Source organism: Cariama cristata, unplaced genomic scaffold (assembly GCF_000690535.1).
Source record: "Cariama cristata isolate BGI_N322 unplaced genomic scaffold, ASM69053v1 scaffold42473, whole genome shotgun sequence".
NCBI lineage: Eukaryota > Metazoa > Chordata > Aves > Cariamiformes > Cariamidae > Cariama > Cariama cristata.
Genome location: NW_009608592.1, coordinates 1 through 21,144, shown reverse-complemented (window position 1 = coordinate 21,144; position 21,144 = coordinate 1). Strand labels below are relative to the sequence as shown.

Below are 21,144 nucleotides of genomic sequence, written 5' to 3'. Positions count from 1 at the left end.
CAGGAAAGAATTAGAGCCTAAGCTGTACCCATGCTGCTACAAGCTAGTCAAAGTCACAATATCTGCACCCTGGAATATAAGACAGGACCCAAATGACCGACTGTCATGTGTCAGCACACAAGGTTTGATCTGTTTCATACAGGTATAAAGATCTTTTTTTCCATCTTTGTCTCTTCAGGACTGGGCTTTCCAGGGAAGACAATGGAGTGGGGTGTTCACACCCCTGAATTCAAATGGGACAGGGTGGCCTATTTTGCAGACGCCAGCCTTAGCTAACAAGCTTCTAGTGGGTTGGGGCTGAGCTGGGTGTGCAACTGGGGTGTACAGAGGTTTGTGACATTGGTTTCAAGGGCCCCTATCGGACTACGGCCTCCCCAGCTAGGGAATGGGATTGCTGCAGGAGCCATCCCTAGCCTGGGGCCAGAGGTGAATGGCTGGAAGGCCACAGGTTGGTCACCACCTAATGGAGTCTGGGGTTGAGCCATTGCTGACAGATAAATAAAGCTGAACTCTGCTGTTCAAAATAATCCTACAAGTAAGTCTGTGCAGATCCCTGGCCCCACACAGAGAGTTATTTGAATCAGGAACACCAAGGCAATTCATCCTCTTTAAACAGCCTCATTCCCTGCTCTGTGTGCTCACTACCCATGAGGCCCAGCTACGCATTAGCTCCCTTCCTTCCCTCTCTGTGCTTTTCTGCAGCATGTATACGCTAAATATAATTTGACAGCTTAGTTTCTCAGGTCCACAGCCTCAACACCCATGTGTTGCTTCTCTGTGCCAGAAGCTCTATTTTACAAGTCAAGCCATAGCCTCCCTGCCAGCTCATCTTGCATGAAGCATAAGCACATCCTCGTGTCCTCTCCCTTTTGACACCCATCACTGTTGTTGGAAGGGGCTTACACAGCCATTTGCACATCCCTCAAAAATATAGCAGCCTCAGAGCCACAGAACCAAGAGTTAACTGTTCTGGTGGTTTTGCAGATGCCAGCTAGCCCTCAGCTCTAATCAGTTTGTCCACTTCCACTAGTTCCCGTTTTGGCTTAATTCGAAGTCTCTTTGAATCCATCAGAGACATATAATTTCATTGTGTAAGGGGGCTCTCACATTGAAGTGGTACCTTACTACTCTTCAGTACCTTTCTGCCTCATCCACTTCAAAAAGTGCCATATTCCTCCAATGTGCACTCACTGAAATGTCACTGAAATCTGCCTTCTGGTTGTATTACCTGACCAAATCTCAAGGGCCTATTACTCATTCCAGAAAAATCAGGACCTTGGCAGTATATGTGACATCTCGAACCAAAGGGCTCATTTAGCCACCCGATAGCTGTACTCCTTGATTCAGGAATTCAGAGCTCATTGGAGTACTGAGTGTTGTTTGAGTATATACATCACTAGGATAAAGAGATTATTTCAGGGCACAGACTGGCTATCATCTCTAATATGTAGGAAGAGGAGCAGAGGAGCAAACATACAGCTGGTGTACTTTTGCTCCTCTACTGCCAATCTGATTTTCAAGCTGTTTTTATACAAAGGAAAAAACAGAATGGAGAAATCCTTCTCTTAAAAAAATGGCTGGGAGCTAAGTGAATTCAGCAGCTCTTAGGATAAAATACCTGCAGTAGCCTTCCCCCTCCCCTGCCTCCTCAGGAACCAGCAGTATTTCTCACAGTTTTCCATTAACTACTTTTATTATCTGAACGTCTGCCCACATGAGTAATTGAGTGAGTCACATCAGCAAAAGACTTGGTGGAGTTTTATGAGGAGGCTTCATGGTAAAATTTTTTTTAAATCACAGTTTAATTTACAGAATGAGGATTTTTAGCTGTGGTGACAATTTCAAGACCAGTGCTGCAGTAGTGGGAGAATGAAACACAGAGGTGATAAGGATTTCCAGTTCTTGAGGGTAATTAAGAAAATGTGATTGCTCAGCTCAGTTTACCACACTGGAACAGTACAGCTATAAAATATATAAAGGCTAACGCAGGATGTATGTTTGCAGTATTTTTACCTTTGCTACGTAAAAGTCACCATCAAGCTTCCTCAAGTACAAATGTGGTTCACTATGATCTATGGTGTATATATAGCAACAGGCCCTCCCTCGTTATCACTGCTGGGATATGAAACCGGAGGCCTGATCCAGGAAACCCTCTGTTTCATTTCCTTTTTCTTTGCCTTATGGCAATACTAGACTTACAAAGACATCTAGGCATTTAAACAGTCAAGTACGTGCTTAATGGAGTATTCAAAATCCAAACACCTAAACAGCTTCAAAAATTTGGTTTCTAATGACTGAAAGCCACAACTAAGATTTAACTGCATCTGTGCTAGGCCAATATATGAATAGTCAGTGGTATTCAATGCAGTCACACAGGACAAGTAATACTCGCAAGTCATACAAAGGTTTGCACGCCCAGTCCCACACTTGAGGTTAATTTAGAGCAGTCTGTTAGCAAGCAATCGATTTGCTCCTTCCTTTTAGAAGAACAATATCGTCAAATCAAGGCGCAGGCTCTGGCAAATTTTGTATGAATTCTGCACAGCAGAAGGACTAAGTTCTTCAAATACCCTCTCTGTTCCCAAATATCTTGCTCACCAATGAATGTGGGGTGGCTGCAACCATTCGCCCAGTTGGTTTCCCATCATATGCAATGGTGTATTCTTGCAGGTATCCCTGTCAGCTCCCATTAACTCACATGGCTCACTCCTCTCCTCCCAAGGCACCTTTCCCCCATTCAGGCTCCTGAAGAGCTTGCAATAGGACAGCCACCTCACAAAGCCAGGGCATGTTCAGAAACAAATCTGCCACACCTTTCTCTCCACGCAGGACAGTTGCAGGTGGTAGCCAAGCTGCCAGAAGGCAGGGATTTTTGGCCTGGGAACTGCATTTGTGGAAGCTTAGAGCTATGTGAGAACACTCAGACAGCATTCTTCTGCTCCCTGGCACAGCGGCAATCCAGTTACTGCTGTCTAACGCCCATGGTGCCCCAAACCCCATCACTGTACCAGGCTGACTTACAAGCACCCAAGGATGGAGGAGGTCAGGTTGTGACACACTGAATACCGAAGGCTGCTGAGCAGGGATCGAAGTTGCTGCATTTCTGTTATTTAGGTATTGCAGAGTTACTGCATCACCCGGGGTTCAGCTGTAAGGCAAATGCATGGAGCTAGAGCATCAGTGCGCAGCACAAAATACCACACTGGTCTAAAGGAAGGGATGGAATAAACATGATATATATATAATCAATAACTGACAGCTAACAAGCCCTGCATGAGCAGGCCAGTTGCTTCTCAGTTCAAGAAACTACAAAGCCAGAGTATGCATTTTTACATTAGTGCTGACATCAGGGAATGACTATTCTTCCCAGAATTAAAAATAATATGTCTGACAACAGTGAATTCCGATAGATGATCCAACAGTGACATGAAAAGTGCAGCATTTTTCCAGTAGGTTTTATCAATGAAGATGTAGGGAAGTTGACAAGGGTAATAAAGTCACCTTAGCTAGATCTGAGCCTTGCTTATTCTGTATCAGAGTCTCGGCCAATATGAAATAATGCTACCAAGTGCAATTTCCACACTTTGACAATATGAACTTTGCTTTTTCAGACACCCTTATTTGTTTCCCCTCCCTCACCCCAAAAGATAAATAGCGAAATACGACTTACTGTTTTACTGTTCTAATAGATTTTTGTCCCTTTCCTGGATTCATGGCCTAGGGAAACTTGGTCAGGGCAAGAGCCTTAATGGGTGAATAGCACCTTCTCTTTTGTATATGACTCTTCAGTCCCTCCCAGTGTCCCCTCCCCAAGGCTTCTGAACACACAGTACTTGTAGGAACCATTTAATCTATTGCTGAAACACAGCCCCATAGCACTGCTGGAGCACCTCGTTCTATCAGTTAAATGAAAGAACTGAATCCAGGTGATGGCTGGGCCCAGCAAGCTCTCTTTTAGAGAGGATATCCAGGGCCTTCTGCTGTAAAGCTCTGAAGGGAAAGATGATCGCTTTACCCTTGCTGCAGTGTCTGAGTCATTACTGAGTTGGAAGCGACTTGAAAAAAAAAAACCAACCTTTTTTGGTGAGACTAAAAAGTTGGCAGCCAAGCAGGCACAGCACTGGATGTCTCGCTGCCAGGCTTGTGACACAGCTGACCTGCCTGGCTGCCAGCAGGGAGGTGGGAGCAGAGTGTGCCAGTGCCCGCGAGTTGCTCAGCACTGCAGAGACTGGAGCAGAGAAGCTTCAGAGAAGTTCAGAGGTGGCCCCAGCACTCATACCCCATATAAAAACCAAACATTTCCTGCCTAATAGAGTCACTGGAGCATCGCTTGCCCACCTGCTGCGACGTTTCACTGTCGTCGAGGTAACCGAGATGCTCACCAGGGGTACATTTTACCTGGTTCCTCTGCCCTTTCAGTTCTGCATCCTCTTGTTTGGCCAAGGCAAAAGGCCTCAGCTACTTTATCACCACTACTATCACTTATCTGTATGTCAATTATAATCAAGATTTTGCTCCAAGTCACACTGGTTTTAATGTGGAATCCTGCAAGATTTGTCCCTGTGACTTTTTACTGGCCTAGCATTGATCTATTTAAACTACTTTTCCCATTAAAGAGATGAGTAAGTGCTTGCACCAGAGATGTTGGTGCAGATACAGAATTACAACTGATGCTTTTTTGCCTCCTGGAAGCAAGGCTTTTCTTTACAGGAGCACTAACATCAGAGCAATCGCACATACTTCATTTATCTTGGGTTCAGGCTCCTCTGTAAAAGAAATAGGGATGACCTGAAAAGTAGGGGAAAAAATTCTTTCCACTCCAGCCCTCCCCCAGGTCTTTTTGTGGGAAACACAACTGTGTTTTGAATGCTAAAATTCACACAGATTTAAAAATACTTATCTTCAAGGAATGTTGCCATGGAAACCCTTATCTTCTCTACTTCCCCACCCTCCATATGTGAGGAACATTTTCTTCATCTTTTTTTTTTCTTTCCTGCATGTGGTAGTTCCTCTTCCCCGTCTGCTACTGCCAAAAACCTGGCATTGAATCCTAAGAGATGTCAAATAGGCCTTTTGTTTAGCAGAAAAGTGATTGCTAAAAAACAGTCCTGAGCTCAGCTAGAGAGAGATGCCAAGATGGGTACATACTCTCAGGCTCCAGAGAAAGATGCCTGGAATATTTTCCAGCAATTCCTGCTTTGAACAAGCAGAAAGAAGCAGCAAGAGCTGCCATGGTAATTACAACAGTTCCACTCCATGGTGGCATAACCCACAAGTGATGAAGATTTTCCTTCTCATTAGAAGCCTTTTTTCCCCTTCCTTGTCACTGTTGATAAAAGGGGTAGGGTAGTAGGTGAAGTCCTATATGCTCAAAGTGCTTTCATTAAGGCACTGCTCTACCCCATTCCTTTTGCCCCAAAGCTACGAGAGGATCCAAGCACAAAAGGGAAGTCAAGAAACTGCAGACTTCACTCTGCTTATCAGGATGTGCTTATATCCAAGGGTCAATGTCAGAGAGCCCCTGCTGTAGCATTAACAGAAACCTTGGGAAGGTCATACATGGCCCTATGGAAGGGTGAGCCTCTACAGATATCTCCTGCTGTCAGTGAGAAATGTGTGCACAGTACCAGAGACAGAAAGAGTAGAGAAGGCAATCCCACTTACCTGTGAGTTAAGCACTACCAAAATGTTCACGAACAAACTATACAGGTGAGATAGATGTATTGTTTTCCCAGTTTGGATTGCCAGCAGCCCCAGGTTCACATAACCGCACAGCTAATGGGGGAGATGGCACGAGAGCTGCCCAAGGTATTTTTAAATCAGCAAATGTCCACTGTGCTCAGCAACCAACATTTCTTTTGCAGCAAGTAGGACAGAAGTTGCCAAGGCCATCCTTTCCATTTAATGATGGAAAATAAAACAGCCGTCCTCAACTCCGTGCTGCATGCCACAGCCATTACCAGCAAGTCCTTAAACTGCTGGGAACAGAAGGATATTACTAATTTGCAATAATGGCTCTATATGCAGCCCAAGTTAATTAAAATCTAGAGGTAACACTATTCATGGATATTTTGGAGGTAGTGGGAGGCTAGCTCAGTAAGCTGTCTGCTCTGCTCAGTTATGTTAACAACTGTCTCACCAGTTGCCAGCAGTAGAAGGGGCAAAAGTATAAGGCTTTGTCAGCCAGAAACAGCCATGACAAATCAATTAAAGATGGCCTGACTGCTCCCAGCACCTGTGCTGGCTGCCTGCTTCTGAGACCAGCAGGTTGCATAGGCACAGAAATATATTTAGCCTCATACCTTCCATGAGTTTGTAGCCCTCTGTAGAAGATTGTTCTACAGTAAGAGTCCAAGGAATGAGATGACAGCTTTTCTGTATGCTTTTCAAAATCATCCTGTGGAATTGTGAAGCAACTTTCTAGTGTAGGGCACAAACATGAAGCACAAAAAGCAGTAATTCCCTATATTATAGAAGCAACCTCCCCCTCTTGGCTTTGTTCCTAGACCAAGGCCTTTTTTTCCACAGGTTGCAATGCTTGCCCGCATCCCCATGTTACAGCCAGAAGGGATGTCTGGGCCTTAGATGTGTCCTTAGTCTGTGGGTCTGAGCAGCAGGACTGCCGAAACCCTGTTCTCTATCAACCAGACTCCTGAGGTTGGCTGCCTGCTACAGGGCAGGTGCTGGCTCAGGCTTTTCCCCACGCTGGCATCGAACAATGCTTTGGCTTTGGCTGCGATCTTGTGACACGTCCAGCACAGACTCCCTATGCCCAGTCATCTTTTTTTTCCATGGAATTTGTAGGAACATAACAGTGTTGAGATTTCAAACCCTGATCCCTGTCAAATGCAGCTGATTTGGCCCGAGGGCTCAGAAGTTACTTCTTGTGCAAAGAGAAAGGGGAAAATGGCCGAACTTAAGTGGGGAGAGGGGCACGCTCTATCAACACAAGTCTTCCTTAGGAAACCAGGCCAAACAAGACCCAGCTGACAGTGCATGCCGGACAAGGGGTGAGGGGAGAAATGGGACAAAACTAGTATTTCAAGCTTCCAATCAAAATAGATTAAAACTTCATAAGAAAGCTCTGACCCATGAACATTCCTGTACAAAAAAAGGGGGGTTGCTGCACAAGACAAGGATCCATAGCTGGGCTGATGAGTGTTGCACTAAATCTTCATAGTTGGGCTGTTTGAAATGATCGACACACATAGAGTGAGAAATGGAAACTTGCAGACCTCAGCAAACAATGTGGCTGTGACCTCTGTGTCACTCCGAGCAGTGCATAACAAATGCTTGAGACTGCCTTACCCCCCTCCTTTCCCTCCATGCTCAACACATTTCCTTAACTGATGAGTCAGGGTGGGTTTTTGACAGCAGTTTTGAACAAACACAAACTAATCGTTGGTTTTCTCCAGCACTTTGGGCCATATTCTTCTCTCGTATCAGTCATGGACTCCTGCGGCATGCCTGGCTACTGGCCCAGACTGAGAGCACAGTCTTACGGGATGTGATACCTGTGCAGGCTGACAGAAAATTCGTAACAACTCGTACAGAATTACTCCCATTTTTGATTCCTGTAATTGGGCAAGGGCTGTTACAAGGCAGTTGGCCTGTACAGCTCCAGTAAGGCAGAGAAATGCTGTAGCAGAAATCTGGACAATTACACTTGGGAAGCTTTTCTGGTGTCTGAAAGCTTCATTCCTATGACATGGCTACAAGCAAGCAGATCTTTACCACTCAATTATATGCCAGTCAGCTATTCCTTGTCCGGTTCCTAGCAGGGACAGTGCTATCCTACTATTTTTTTCCCAAGAAGGCAATAACTTAGCCTCCATTTTGCCTTCTCCGCACACCAGGGATGCTTTAAAGTAAAATCCTTTACCACACTGATTTCTCCAGAAGGTTTAGGAAACATCTGCAACCTTCAAGAAAAACAGGCCTTTTTGCATAAGCAGTGAAGCAAAGCCTAACGTGAATTGCCATCTGGGGACATGACCAACCTTCAGTTAAACAGAGGTCAGATTAGCAAGAGCTTTCTTGCAGTTCGTTATAAAAATCAATGCAATAGAGGCAATCTGAACTGCATAAACCTCCTTTTTCTGCCCAGCAGACAAAAACAGTAGAACAGCATCTCTGTCTCACCTCTCCCCCAACATGAACTGCATTGGGGGGGAATCTGAATCTCTACAGCTCCACCAAAATTGGAGCTGACACATTAAACCCAAGAGCAGGACTTTCTTTGTCTGGTGCCCACAGAGGCTGGCATCAGATGTTAACCCCATAAGATCTGACAGGACTGCATTCAGGCTGGAACTCAGCAGCAATACAAGAGCCAAAACATTTTCATAAGAGCAACAGATTCCCTGACCTGGAAGGTGCCAGTGAAAGGAACAATGTCTGTAGTAATGGGAATTGCAGCTACCAGGTATGTGTGCCCTGTCTGCAGAGGCAGTAGAAAGTAGCCCTCATGGTAGCCACACGCTGGCCTGCTCTGCAGTGTACAAAAGCAGCTCGGGCGTACGCAGCTGTAGGCTGAGCAACACCTCACCTACCACCACCACAGCTTTTGGGTGGCAAGGGGTCTAGGAACTGGAGCTAACAGAGAAGTCAGGTTTAGGGGGAAGAGACTTATAAAGATCAGGTAAAAGGTGATCCTATGTAAGAGGGGAAAACAAAAAAAGGGGAGAAACACAACTTGAAAAGTAAGTCAGATGGCAATTACTCCAATGAGACAACAGGGTAAAAGGTTCCTGCCTCGCAAGCCATTCAGTGGGGCTCTGAAAAATCTTCCAGGAGCTGATCTATGACAGCCAAAAGAGAAAGAAAGAAGCAGGGAAAAGCATGTGAACATGTGGCATGCAATGCGGCTTTGGCTGGCCCCCATTTTGGGAGGAAAAGGATTCTTTGAAAGGCTTTTAAGTTACTAAGTACAACATTAATCCAGAGCCCTATAAAATCAACACTCTCCCTTTCTAGTATTTGCATGACCAGTCTCATGCTGACCCAGTGCTGAATGAATTGCAAGCATCTGTCAATTTCTGATGCTGATTAGGTTAGACACTGCCCTCAGAACTGTCAGGATAGAGAACCCCTTTCTCAGGGCTTTGTTCTGTGGTTTTATTGCATTTCATTATATTACTACTGATGCTTCTGTTTTCTCAGGGGCTAAACCAATTTTATGGCTCTTGGTTTACTAGCATTTCTCAGTCATCCTTTCTCTTGCAACCCCACAGCATGGCAAGATTACACAGGAAGAGAACTGGTGGTGCAATTCCCGCCCCAGTTTATTTCTCTCTTTCTCTCTCTCTCTCTCACACTCACACATATTTCTCACAAGATATATCTGCTTTTCTTGACAGTTATAGCTGTAGCTCAAGGGAAGCAAAGACACTTCGAATAAAAATACCTATATATAGAGAAAGGCTTTGTCCTTGTGTCTCCAAGGTCTTATCTAGCTAGGATCCATGAAGAATCATTCCACTGGATAAGACAGGCACACTTATCCAGCTCTGGCTGCTGTTGGAAAGGGCCGGGATTAACCAGAGGTCTGGTCTTTGACTGGCTGACACCCAATAGTTCATACACACTCCACTGCAAGGTTTTGTTGCTTCCTTTGCAATGGTTCGGCCAGAGATCCAAAAGCAAATGTAAAAAAGACATACAGATTAAATCTACTTTAATATGACTACTGGTTGAGTTAGAAAAAGTACCTAAGAGAAGTATGTGGTTAATAACGTGGAAGGTAACAAAATCCGGATGTAAAATTCCTTGGCTGAGTCAGTGTGGCGCCAGCATGATTCCCCCTAAGATCCTTGCTCACAACTTCACTGCTGGGCCTTTTAGCCCCTTGTTTCACTTGCTCTTAGCTTCTCTTAGACACCGTTATCCAGGCTTCCTCCTTTGGTGAGGTTACCAGCTCATATTTTGTCTCCATGACTTGTCCTTTCACTGGGTGGAGATACAGTTTCCTTACCAGGACACTCAGCAGAACTGTAGCCACCATATAGGCAAACCTGAGGGAAGAGGCAGGAGAAAAGAATAAAAGCCTTGCTATGATGTAAATCTGCCAAAGGACAACTGCCAGCTTGGACAGATTGCCTCAGCAGTAACCGGAACAGGCTGAAAGCACCTTCTCTCCTGTCCGCCACAGAGACACACAAAGACCTCCTTCCCTATGCTCACCTCAACTCTGGGCACTCCTGGCTTCCTGAAAAACCCAACAAGGAGAGGTTTTTCATGGCCGATTCCTCACTGAATCTCTCTGGGTCAAACCTATGAAAGACAAAATACACTGAGGCTTTCTGTGCAGGCACACAGGGTCCTTTCCCCAGACACGTGTGTGCACACATGAGTAAGAAACTGGCAATGAAATATAGACTCTCACTAATTTGCTCTCTCTAAATCATGCTGGGTAATTCCACACTGATATATGAAGGCAATTGTGCATCCACTCCCTCTATGTTCCCATCTGTGGATGGTCAGCTGTGTCCCAGCTTGGTCAAAATGCTGATAAACTGAGTTAGTGTGACAGAGGGCTGGAACTAATATGCATTACGTCTCAGCAGTGGATATTTAGCTTGAGTACACAGCTGAGCTGATGCTGCTACCTGCCCTCTATTCCCCTCCAGGGCACACACAATCTGATTTGTCTCCCTCTCTCTCCCGCTCTGTGTCCCTTCCTCTCTCACTTCCAAAAATATTTTCCTTTTCTCTTTGCCCCTCACCCTTCTCTTCAAGCAGCTGGTGTGTTTATGTATATGTGCTGGGGGAGGGAAGCTGGTGACTCATTCAAGTGAGAAAAGTGGTTTCCAGCATTAGGATGGTGGAGGCTGTGAGAAAACTATTGTCCAGGGCTGGCATGAGTTAGAACAAGATTCCCATAATAGCTAATCATAGGGAGGCTAATAAAATATCAATCAATTTAAATATATTAAAAAAAAAACACAAACAGGAAATTTGATGGTTGGAAGGCAGTTCTCTTTCACTTTCTGCTAAACCTTTCTGCTTATACTTCAAGCCTTTGGGTCCCTGCCTAAACATCTAAGCTCTGCTTCTACCAAGATGAAGGGGCATGTGGGTGCTGACCCTCAGTAAAAGCAGCATCAAATTTACATTCCCCGTGAAGTGGCAAATTACAGATGTTGTAATAGCAAAGAAAATGCAGCTGCCTAGCAAAAAAATACAGAGGGCAACCAACCATGCACAGTGTTTTTGTACAGTAGGTAGGTGAAAGGATCACAAAGAGCTGATCTCCTATCTCCATCACAGAAATACATATCTACCTCGGGCTAAACCTCAACCTCCTTCTCCTTGGAATAAACACACTGTGTTCAAAGCAGTCCTCACTGTCCCTCCCTCGAGGCCTCAGCAAACCTTTCATAAACACGGTGCGTGTCCTATCCTAGTGGGCAATCCCTGCCACGATGCTCGTAGATCGGTGCATCAATGCCTGACCCTTTTGTAAGAGCTATGCTCGCAGGAGAGGACAAGTGCTGTTCTAAAGGCTCTATTCTTTCTCCTAAATCTCAGCTGTCTGTTATCTCTGTCTAGAATAACTGACCCACATTTTTTTCCCCATCCCAAGCAACTCAGATACATGTTAACATTTGCCACCTGGAGGCCACGGGAAGCTACGGAAATTTTTTTCTTTAACCTCCGAAATACTGGCCTGGATCCAGTTTTGTTTTCATAGATAGAAGTAATGAGGTAGCATTTCCCTTCCCCCTGAAAAAAAAAAACTTCAGACTGACATTTCCTCCCTTGCATCATCATTTCATGATCAGAAGCAGTGATTCCAAAGCCATTCAAATCACTGTTTCTCTCTCACAGGAAATCTTAAAAAGAATTTACCACCATTTGCCACAGAAGCTGTGTGTGTGTGTGCAAAAAAAGATTTTATTAAACTCTAACACATACACACATGCAGACTGCAGCATGGGAGGATCATGACTTGAATTGCCCCCAAATGGAGACAAACCAACCAAGACCTTCATAAATTGATCTTCTCAGACTCCCTTTCATCTCCAAAATCTGCTTAAGGCAGGCCCTGCAGCCAAACAGGCTGTGCTGTAAGATCTAAAGAATATTAATTAAAAAAAAGAAAGGAATTAATCGCAATAAAAGTCTTGATTCTACATACTTGTATGGTGATGGCCAAGATGAACTATCCTGCAGCATGACACCAAGAGCATAAAGCACAAGTGTCTGCAAAGAAAATTAGGACATGTACGTCAGAGCAGAAAGAAATGCACAATTAAATACACTTCTGGATGGCGCTGCTGAATGATGATTATTCTGTAGACTACTCATATCTATTAGGTGGATTAAAAAGATAATATGCTATATTAATCTACAGATTTCCATAATCCATGCCCAGATGTTAGGATTTTAACTTCTAAGGCCCATGCTGCAACTGTTGGTGGTTAGAGAGGCTCTGATCCCATTCCTCTACTCTTGCTGGCACGCATGTATGGACTACTTTATTCTCTGCAATGGAAGGTACCACTCTGTGTGGGAAATACAGGTGATATGCTCAGGCCTGAAATCATGCTCTTTTATGCACAGCTGAGCCCATAAGCCCCTTCAAGAGATGATTCATCCCTGGTGGACCCAGAACCAAAAGCAAATCTGCTCAGCAAGATAACATGAATTTCCAGAGCCTCTGCTGCAGAGGAACTGCAGGGGAAACTTTCAGCTAAACTGTACTTTGAGATGACAGAGCAGCTGCTCAGGTTCAACAGTGTCAGAAGAAATGGTCTTCCTGCCTCACCCCTCCACGGGAAGAAGAGGAAACAGCAAATTCCCCTCCAGCATAGGAGGGTGGCCTAATGCTCCCAGTACTGCCATACCTCTTTGGGGATGGTATGTTGGTCGACTCTGCCCTCCAGCTCCTGCAGCTGTGCAGCAACGGGAGTAAGCTTTGCTGTTCGCACTGTCTCACACAGCACTTGCCGACAGTATCTGCAACCAGTAAGATTGGTTAGTTTAACCCTCCCAGAGAGAAGCTTCTCCACATCCTTGTGGCAGCAGAGAGAGCTGAGTCACCTGCTGCTTTTAGGGTCACCCTCTGCTCCTGGAGCTGTCTCAAGCCACACTGAGGCAATTAATTTTTTTTTTTCTGGCAAGGAGTCCCAGCATCTTTGCAAGAAGCATTAAATCTCATTATCAGCTTTTAGGGGGGAGGTTATCGAAATCTCTCTTCACCACACTTTTTTCAGATTTTAAACCAAACTAACTCTGCTAAAAAGCATAAACACACCAGCCCTTTTCCTGGACCTGTCGCCCATACAAGCAGCAAGAAACCCACATACCCACTACTCTTACCGAAACTCTAACACTAGTCCGAATACAAAATGCACCCAGTTGCACAAAAAATAAAGGCACACTGTTGACCAGTCATCATCCTGTGGCCCTTTGAAAAGAAGATTATTCTATGCTTTCTCTCTAAATGTGTCTAACACGAATCCAACCATTAAAATGGCGCTGATTACCTCTACTTTTGGAAAACTAGGACAGAAACCAAACAAGACAGTAAGCAAACAAATTCTGACCTGGCAGCCAGGGCACTGATTCTGTGCTCTCCTCTGCTGAGGAACCTAAAGGGTTTCCTACAGACACTTTGAAGTGAGCAGCTTGGTCCCCATGTCTGGAGCCCTACAGCAGATTCTCTCTCTGCTGCAAGTCATCCTATGGTTTGATCACTTCCAGAAGAAAGAAGGGAGTAGCATTTGGATGCCTTCTCCTGGCCCAGTGAAGGCTGGGCATCAGGCTCCAGCACATGAAGCCCCTGTCCCCACCACATGAGATAACCATACTCTGCATTTCCTTCTAAGGGACCCACCTGAGCTGCTCGATTTTCTCATGTGTAATTGGTCCCTTCCCCAGAATGCGGTCCATCTCCTTGTAGAGATTCTGCTGAACATCTTCTGAGGTTGTCAGGAAATAAACTGCCCACGTACACACTAGGGAAGAAATCAAGACAAGACTGGACCCAGAAAACTCAATCCTTTACAAACTGCATCAAACTGCATTTTTTTTTTTTTTTACTTCCTGTATTTACAACATTACTTTTTGACCCAGAAAACGGTGACCTCTGTTCACAGCTGATTGTGTGTTTGTGTCTGTACTGATTCTGTGTTCAGTGTCAGGAGCGGAGGCTGAACTCCTGTGTAACAAGAGACGCTGCAAGTTAGAATTCTCTTTCCAGTGCTATGAGGAGATTAGGAAGCTGTGCAGGAGACTGAGCCTTTCAGCCTCACAGCTCTGGGGAAGGGACCACACAGCCCAGCAAACCCTGGGGCACCAGGGTTATTAGACCAACCACGCAAATGAAAGGTTGATTTGTTCAAAGCATCAGAAAATTCCCTTATTTAGGGGGCTTCCCTAGCACATCTCAGGCAAGTGCTCTGGACAGCCAACGTCTGGGGGTCCTGACAGGGAGCCACAAGAACAGTACAGCTCTCTGCAGCAGGCTGGCCAGCACTTGTCTCCCCTACATCTATTTTGTGAGATACACAAGAGATATCTTCAATAGCAGAGTGAAAAAGAAACCCTGCATAAGAAATAAGTGTGTAGGACGCAGTTTCCCTAAAGCTACGAGGAATTGTTTCTACCACTCCAAACTGTCTATTCATGAGAACTATCTGGAAACCCTGAGGATTCAAGACCCTTGAAATTACAGTCTTCCTGGAGTACTTGGAAGAGGATATTCTCTGAGGAGAGTATTATTATAGTTGCCAAATTTACCTTCCATGTTCTTTAACATCCAGCTGCACCTGGGAGGTTTTCTTTGAAGTCCCAGCCCCATTGGCTGAGATACAGGGCCTAACAATCATACCCCTATCATAAGAGATTTTACACAGATCCAGTTCGTATTTTTATTTGGGTTTTTTCCATAGTCTTTGCACAAATCCAAAGTAGCTCCTTTGAAAGTCTTCCATACATGGAATACAACTATCCTGCAGAAATTCAAAGTGGCCAGTCAGATTCCAGGACTCTGCCTTAATTTCCTTCCCATGTGCCAGAACCTATTTTACAACATAATCTTTGTGTCTTACATCTTTTGGTGCTTTTTCATCCATTTAGCATCAGCTGGCTGGGGTTAGAGTGCAAGCGAAAAGCAATGGGAAGAAATTCTAAGGCTGACCGAAAGACTGGGAAGGTTGTCAAACACAGCTTAGTTTCAACTCACTAGTTGTGAGTCTGTGTCAAGAGTCTGATGTAAAAATTAGCTTCTTCTATACATCTGTAGCTCAGGAGAAAGAGAATGATGAATATAGTTTTTTATTAGCCTAGAATAATTCTCATGTCATCACACACAGTTTTAGACAGCTGAGTGTAAGGACGTAAAGTTACCTACAATCTGTACTTACAGTTAGCAGTGATTATGCATCCTGCCAAGGAGAAAATCATTGTATCTTCCAGAATCTAGGAAATAAAATCTACTTCAGAGAATGAAGTTCATAAGACTGTAAAGATAAAAAAAGAAGTGGCACATTCTCCACTCAAGCACATGAAATCCCTTTAGTGCAGAGAGCAGAAAATGCATCTAGAAGACATGGGCTGAACTCTCTATAGAACTTCCACTGGAATGGCACATGAGACATGCTTAATATTAACATACTTCTGGTTTATAAAAATAGCAATGAAGCAGTGGCAGGGAAAGCTACCAAAGTCTAATGCAATTAGACATTGTAGGAGTGGAAAAAAGAACAAGAAACCCTGCTTTAGTAAGGAATCTGACCCAAGATGTAAAAACTTAAAATTAATCAAAGGCTACAATGTAATGAGCTGCCCATCTAGCAAAACTCCATTACTGTGTAATGACATAACAGCTGCACAGACCTGATGGTCACTCAGGCTCCCCTGCAGCAAGGTGTCTATAAAGATGTGCCTGTTGAATGATCTGCCTCGGCGCTCCTTTGTAACTCTCCTTAAGGTGGATTCCATCTCCATCAGAGCTTTGGAAGCAAAAAGAAATGTGTATTTTAAAACCTGGTCATCCTGAGTGCTGCAGAGAAGCAAATCCATCTCCCCAAGCAGATTTTCAGACCAGCTGTCCCTGCTGGGCTCACTTACAGAAGCAGCCTCTGTTACATGTTACTGTCAATTTGGAAGGCGGTATCTCCAATTTAGTTGAAAAGGTAGGAACCAAATAAGACAGGTTGCCTATGAAAAGTCACCCTTACAGGTATAACCAAGATATGTACTCTATGAGCTGAAATCACGTTAAGGGGAAGTCAGATAACCATTAAGTGTTGAACCATCAGAGAACGTGTTTAATCAGCTCCCATAAAAAAACGTTTGAGCCAGATTACACTACTTGCATGGCCTGTAGGGTTATAATTACTGAAGTCTTACAGGACCTCCAGCCACTGATGGTGTCCCTTTTGCTAGGGGTTCCACAAGCACGGTGCAAGAGGATGGCTTGGTGCTAAACAGTCTGCATAAACAGAGAGAGGAATGTGGGGAAAACATGGGAGGGTTTTGGCAGAGTCCACGCATCTGAAGATATTTGGGTACCTAACTCCTGGTGGCTGTTGTGGGAACTGGGGGGAGTTAGGGACCTAGATGCTGTTGGCTGTCTGACTTAAACAACCTACTCAGGAGTATCCAGGAAACATGGGGTGTAAACTGGATCTGAAACTTGATTTACCAAAGCCCAATTCAGCCCCTTCGTCTTAGAACCACCCTTCCTCCTTCCTCTCCGCACAGGAAGGCCTGCGACACCAAGCCTCACTATATGGAGTTTGTGAAATTGTGTCCTAACGCATCATCCTACTACAACTCAAGAACAGTCCTGAAAAAGTGCCCATGCAAGAAGCCCGTTTTAACAGGACAGTAGTTGTCCTCAGGTTCTGAAACCCACAGAACCAGCAACATGAAGAAGGAAACGCTGGGTTTGAAGGATTTACAAGCAAATCCTTAGTTGTAGATACAAGCTATTTTTATTAATATCTTATCAATCAATACTGAAAGGGTTTAACTATTAACAACAAAAAAGACAGGACAACTGAAAAATAAAATAACTTACTGTGAAATATATAAGAAATAAAAGCACTACCATAACAGACTTGAAAATCATGTTACCTTGGAATAACACATCAGAGGCTATCACGTGGAAGGTATCAATCAAAGCAGCACCTCTATACTTGTGTCTTCTAGCCTGTGAGTGACTGTCTGCCAGCGCATTCACCAAATGGTGCATCATAAGAATGGCCATAGGAATAGCCAAACCATGTGGTTCCATCTGTCTCCACCTAGCACAGTTGCCTGCCTCCAAGAGAGGTCAAAAGTGGACACTAGGGAACAGAACAGGAAGGGATCAAGCACACCCTGATACTGCCAAGAATCCTCTATCAGTCTCCAGGCTGGACAGACCCTAGAACTAGTGCTGGAACTAGAGTTCTAGTCCTACAAACTTCTTGCCCAATGGCCAGCTTGTCACTCAACTCCAAAACAATGATCTTATGCCAGTAAGGAGGATGCCTCTGGTAGCTTATGGCACAATGACCAACTCTGCAATAAAGCCAAGACAGCTGGACAAATTAAGTGCTTCCATACACTAGCTAACTCAGTATTAATCAGAGTGGGAGAAAGACTGTGATTTTGAGAGGAACCTACCATCTTCGTAGAGCTTCTTCCTAGTCGTGTTTTTGTCAAGGGATCCATCCAAGAAACCTTTCCCAATCTCTGACCAGATCTGAAAGAAGGACAGAGAGAAAAGCACCATCACTCACCACAGGCTGAGACTGCTGGGACTCTTCTATTCTTCCCTATTCAGGAAAATGAAAATACCAAATAAAATTAAGACTTCCTGTGAATACAGAACTGGTGTCCTCTTTAGGACACCATGTCCCATTCCAGATATTATGTCTATGATAGCTGAAATTGAGTTGAAATGAAACAACTGTAATTACAACTGTAGGGGAAAAGGCATGGGAATCTTGAATGGGAGGTGGAACTGTTTCTTTCCCACCTTATCACCAGCAGATTTAACATCCCCAGATGTGTACACAGCTTGGGACTTCCTCGGATTTCCCTTTCTCCACAATGTCACAGAGCCTTCAGAGGATCTGTGAAAAGGAGAAGTTCCACTGGCATTCCCAGTAGAGTTTAACTGACTTAGGTACCAAACACCTCTCAACTGCCATTGGATCTAGGTTCCCGATCCCCACAGATCCTTTAGAAACACCTTAGACTAATGACAGCAGGATCAGCAGTAGGATCTTTCTGACAGTTTCGGCTTGGGACAGCTGAGGCAGAGCCCTCAAGCTCTGAAGCATAGTGTTAGCTTAATGTTAAAGTCTTAGCAGCAGCTTGTACTAAACTGTACACAGACACAAGCTGTATGCTATTGGTGTGGAAAAATATAAGAAGAGATCTCCTGGCTGTTTGTGACACTTACTGCATCATGGTGCCGGCGGAATCGGATGACTTCCCGGTCGTCTTCAAAGCTGCTGCCCATAGCTGTTTGCGTGACAGACTTCATGGCAAAGCCCAGCATGTGCTGGCAGAGGGGAATGTGTTGTGCCTCAGGGAGGGAGAGCCATTTGGCTAGCAACTCTTCTGACAGCTTGAGAGGGAAGGAACCATTACTTGGCAGTAATATCAGCAGCCTATTTACCAAATATACCCTGGACACATTCCCACCCAGTTCCTAAGGCAGACCAACTTTCATGGCTATGGCACGAAGCTACATTCTTTCCAGGGTTTCCTTCTATTGTTAACTTAAACAGAAACATTTTAGCCTCAAATCTTCTGCCTCTTCCCAAGGTTTTTCCCCCAACGAGTCAGCCCTGTCCTCCTCTATTGTTCCCTCTGTCACAAGAGAACCCTTAAACCCTTTAATACTAGTAGCTCCAGACTGGGAAAACAGATCATATTCTGGCTGCTCGACTGAGTCAACAGAACAGTGCTTCACCTGTTTGTGGTCCCAATAGCTGATTCCTTGCTCCTCCCTCCTGTCCTGGGAAATAAATCCAGAATCCAGATGCTCCAGTATCTTTAAGTGCACCTGGTATCTTGGCATAAAAAGTCACCAAGCTCAGCCCTTCCCCCTAACCCACTGGAGCTAAGAGAAACCAAATATTCACACTATGCTTGAATGGGCAGAGGCTGTTCACTGTGTCAGATGCTCACAGTTCTAGCTCTCATTTGAATGCAGCTCCTTTATCCTAGTGATCATTCTCACTACACTTTCCCCTGTGAGCCACATAAGGCTTCTACGGTGTACAAAGGCAGTTATGTACCTTCTGTATGAGAGCAAAGTTACTTTGCAAGGACTTGGTCACAGCATTTTCATACAGCTTTCTCCTCCTGTGGCTCTCTCCTGTATCCCCATTCAGGCTGGACTGGTACCTCAAGAGGGACTTCAGCATTGTCTCAAAGGGATCCACTGAAAGCAAAGCAAGGAAACACCATTTGAAAGTCACTCAGTCACACTACACAGAGATGATGAAAACAGCACTGCTACTTCTGGGTAGCGAGCAAGGCATGGCTCCTTCCCCCAGGAACAGTCTCTCTGAGGTGTCAAGGTTCTCTTGCTCAGTGTGGGCTGGGACCTCACAGGCACTTCTCTGTGGCAGGGTACCATCCTGTGATCAGCTCCCCCTGCAGAGGTTGCCTGCTGGCTCTACCAAGTAACTCTTCAGTAGTAACGCCTTGGAAGCTTCTTCCCTGTTTGCCAGTTCCCAGCTGGTTGTGCCATTGACTTGGCGACAACAGTGAGCGTGGCATGCTCCTTCCCCTTCTCCTCCAGCCTGATCTGCAGCCCCTCTAGCACATTCCCCCTTGACATCTGGTACGCCCTCCTGCCCTGACCGTGGCTATGCACTCAAGACATATATCAGCTTGCATGACAGACGTAGCCAGAGGTTGCTCTCTGCACTCCTTACCTCGTTTCCCAGCCCCAGCAAACCTCATCTGACACCCTACTGCTCCTGCATGATTTCTCTTGGATGCACTGAGCTCCCCACTGATGAGCTCTTCCCAAACTAACACCTAGCTCTCAGTCAGGGCTGCCTCCAGCAGAGAAGCTCTTAGAGAAAACAGTACCCCACTAAGCTACAGAATGCTTTCTACTTCTAATCGCCTTACTTTCCAGCTTCCTTCCGCACAGACACTTGCAACCGTGTACAAACTAGACAAAAACACATATCCTCCATCTTCCATATCCATGGTTCACTTCAGTTAGATTTTTAACGCTGAATTTCACCACCAGGGGCCTCTACTTAATAAATTTGCTAAAGTATATTAGGTGTCAATGCAAAACTGTGCAATAAAGCATGGCATATGCTTTTCCCTTTCTGTAAACTTTTCTGTGGGTCTTGCAGAACTGGCAGAATCTTTAAGGAACTATTTGGAAGCAGCAATCAAGGGGTTTTCAAGAGGCAGATTTTCACTGTTTATCACACTCTGTTATTTCCCCCAGATGGAGAGTGAAACCTCTGAGGCAGCAGAAAACATCAAGGCTGGGCTAGACACATATGACTCTACCATCTGCAGATGTATCTAGGCTTCCCAGCAGAGATCAGGGCCTCATAATGCTACTGGACAAACATACAAGAGACAACTCCCACCTGCAGAGGACTTACTACCTAATGACACAAAAGCAGCTAATGAGGCCAGAGGCATGAATATGGGGGCAAATCGTGCCTGACAAATTTGGTGACCACCCACAATGGGGTCACAGCGTTGGTGGATAAGGGAAGAGCAACTGATGTCATCTGCCTGGACTTGTGCAAAATTTGACACTGTCCTGCACGACATCCTTGTCTCTAAATTGGAGAGACATGGATTTGATGGATGGATGATTCATTGGATAAGGAATTGGCTGGATGGTCACACTCAAAGAGTTGCAGTCAACAACTCGATGTCCAAGTGGATAGACAGATGACAAGTGGCGTTCCTCAGGGGTCAGTATTGGGATCGGCGCAGTTTAACATCTTTGTTGGTGGCATGGACAGTGGGATTGAGTGCACCCTCAGCAAGTTTGCTGATGACACCAAGCTGTGTGGTGTGGTTGACACACTGGAGGGAAGGGATGCCATCCAGGGGAACCTGGACAGGCTTGAGAGGTGGGCCTGTGTGAACCTCATGAAGTTCAACAAAGTCGACTGCAAGGTCCTGCACCTGGGTTGGGGC

The 21,144-nt window shown here is 45.0% G+C and overlaps 1 protein-coding gene across 1 annotated transcript; it reads right to left on the bottom strand.

Annotated features, from left to right (window-relative positions):
• Positions 1 to 9,659: 9,659 nt before the first annotated feature.
• LOC104159314 (cytochrome P450 20A1) lies at positions 9,660 to 19,396 on the bottom strand (the record flags this gene model as incomplete). The annotated part of the gene is made up of 10 exons (XM_009697192.1): positions 9,660 to 10,013; positions 10,183 to 10,272; positions 12,140 to 12,204; positions 12,849 to 12,960; positions 13,841 to 13,961; positions 15,372 to 15,426; positions 15,844 to 15,959; positions 17,623 to 17,701; positions 18,407 to 18,574; positions 19,251 to 19,396. Coding segments are annotated over 10 exons (1,103 nt in total), but the record flags the coding sequence as incomplete, so codon positions are not given.
• Between the last annotated feature and the right edge of the window lie 1,748 nt (positions 19,397 to 21,144).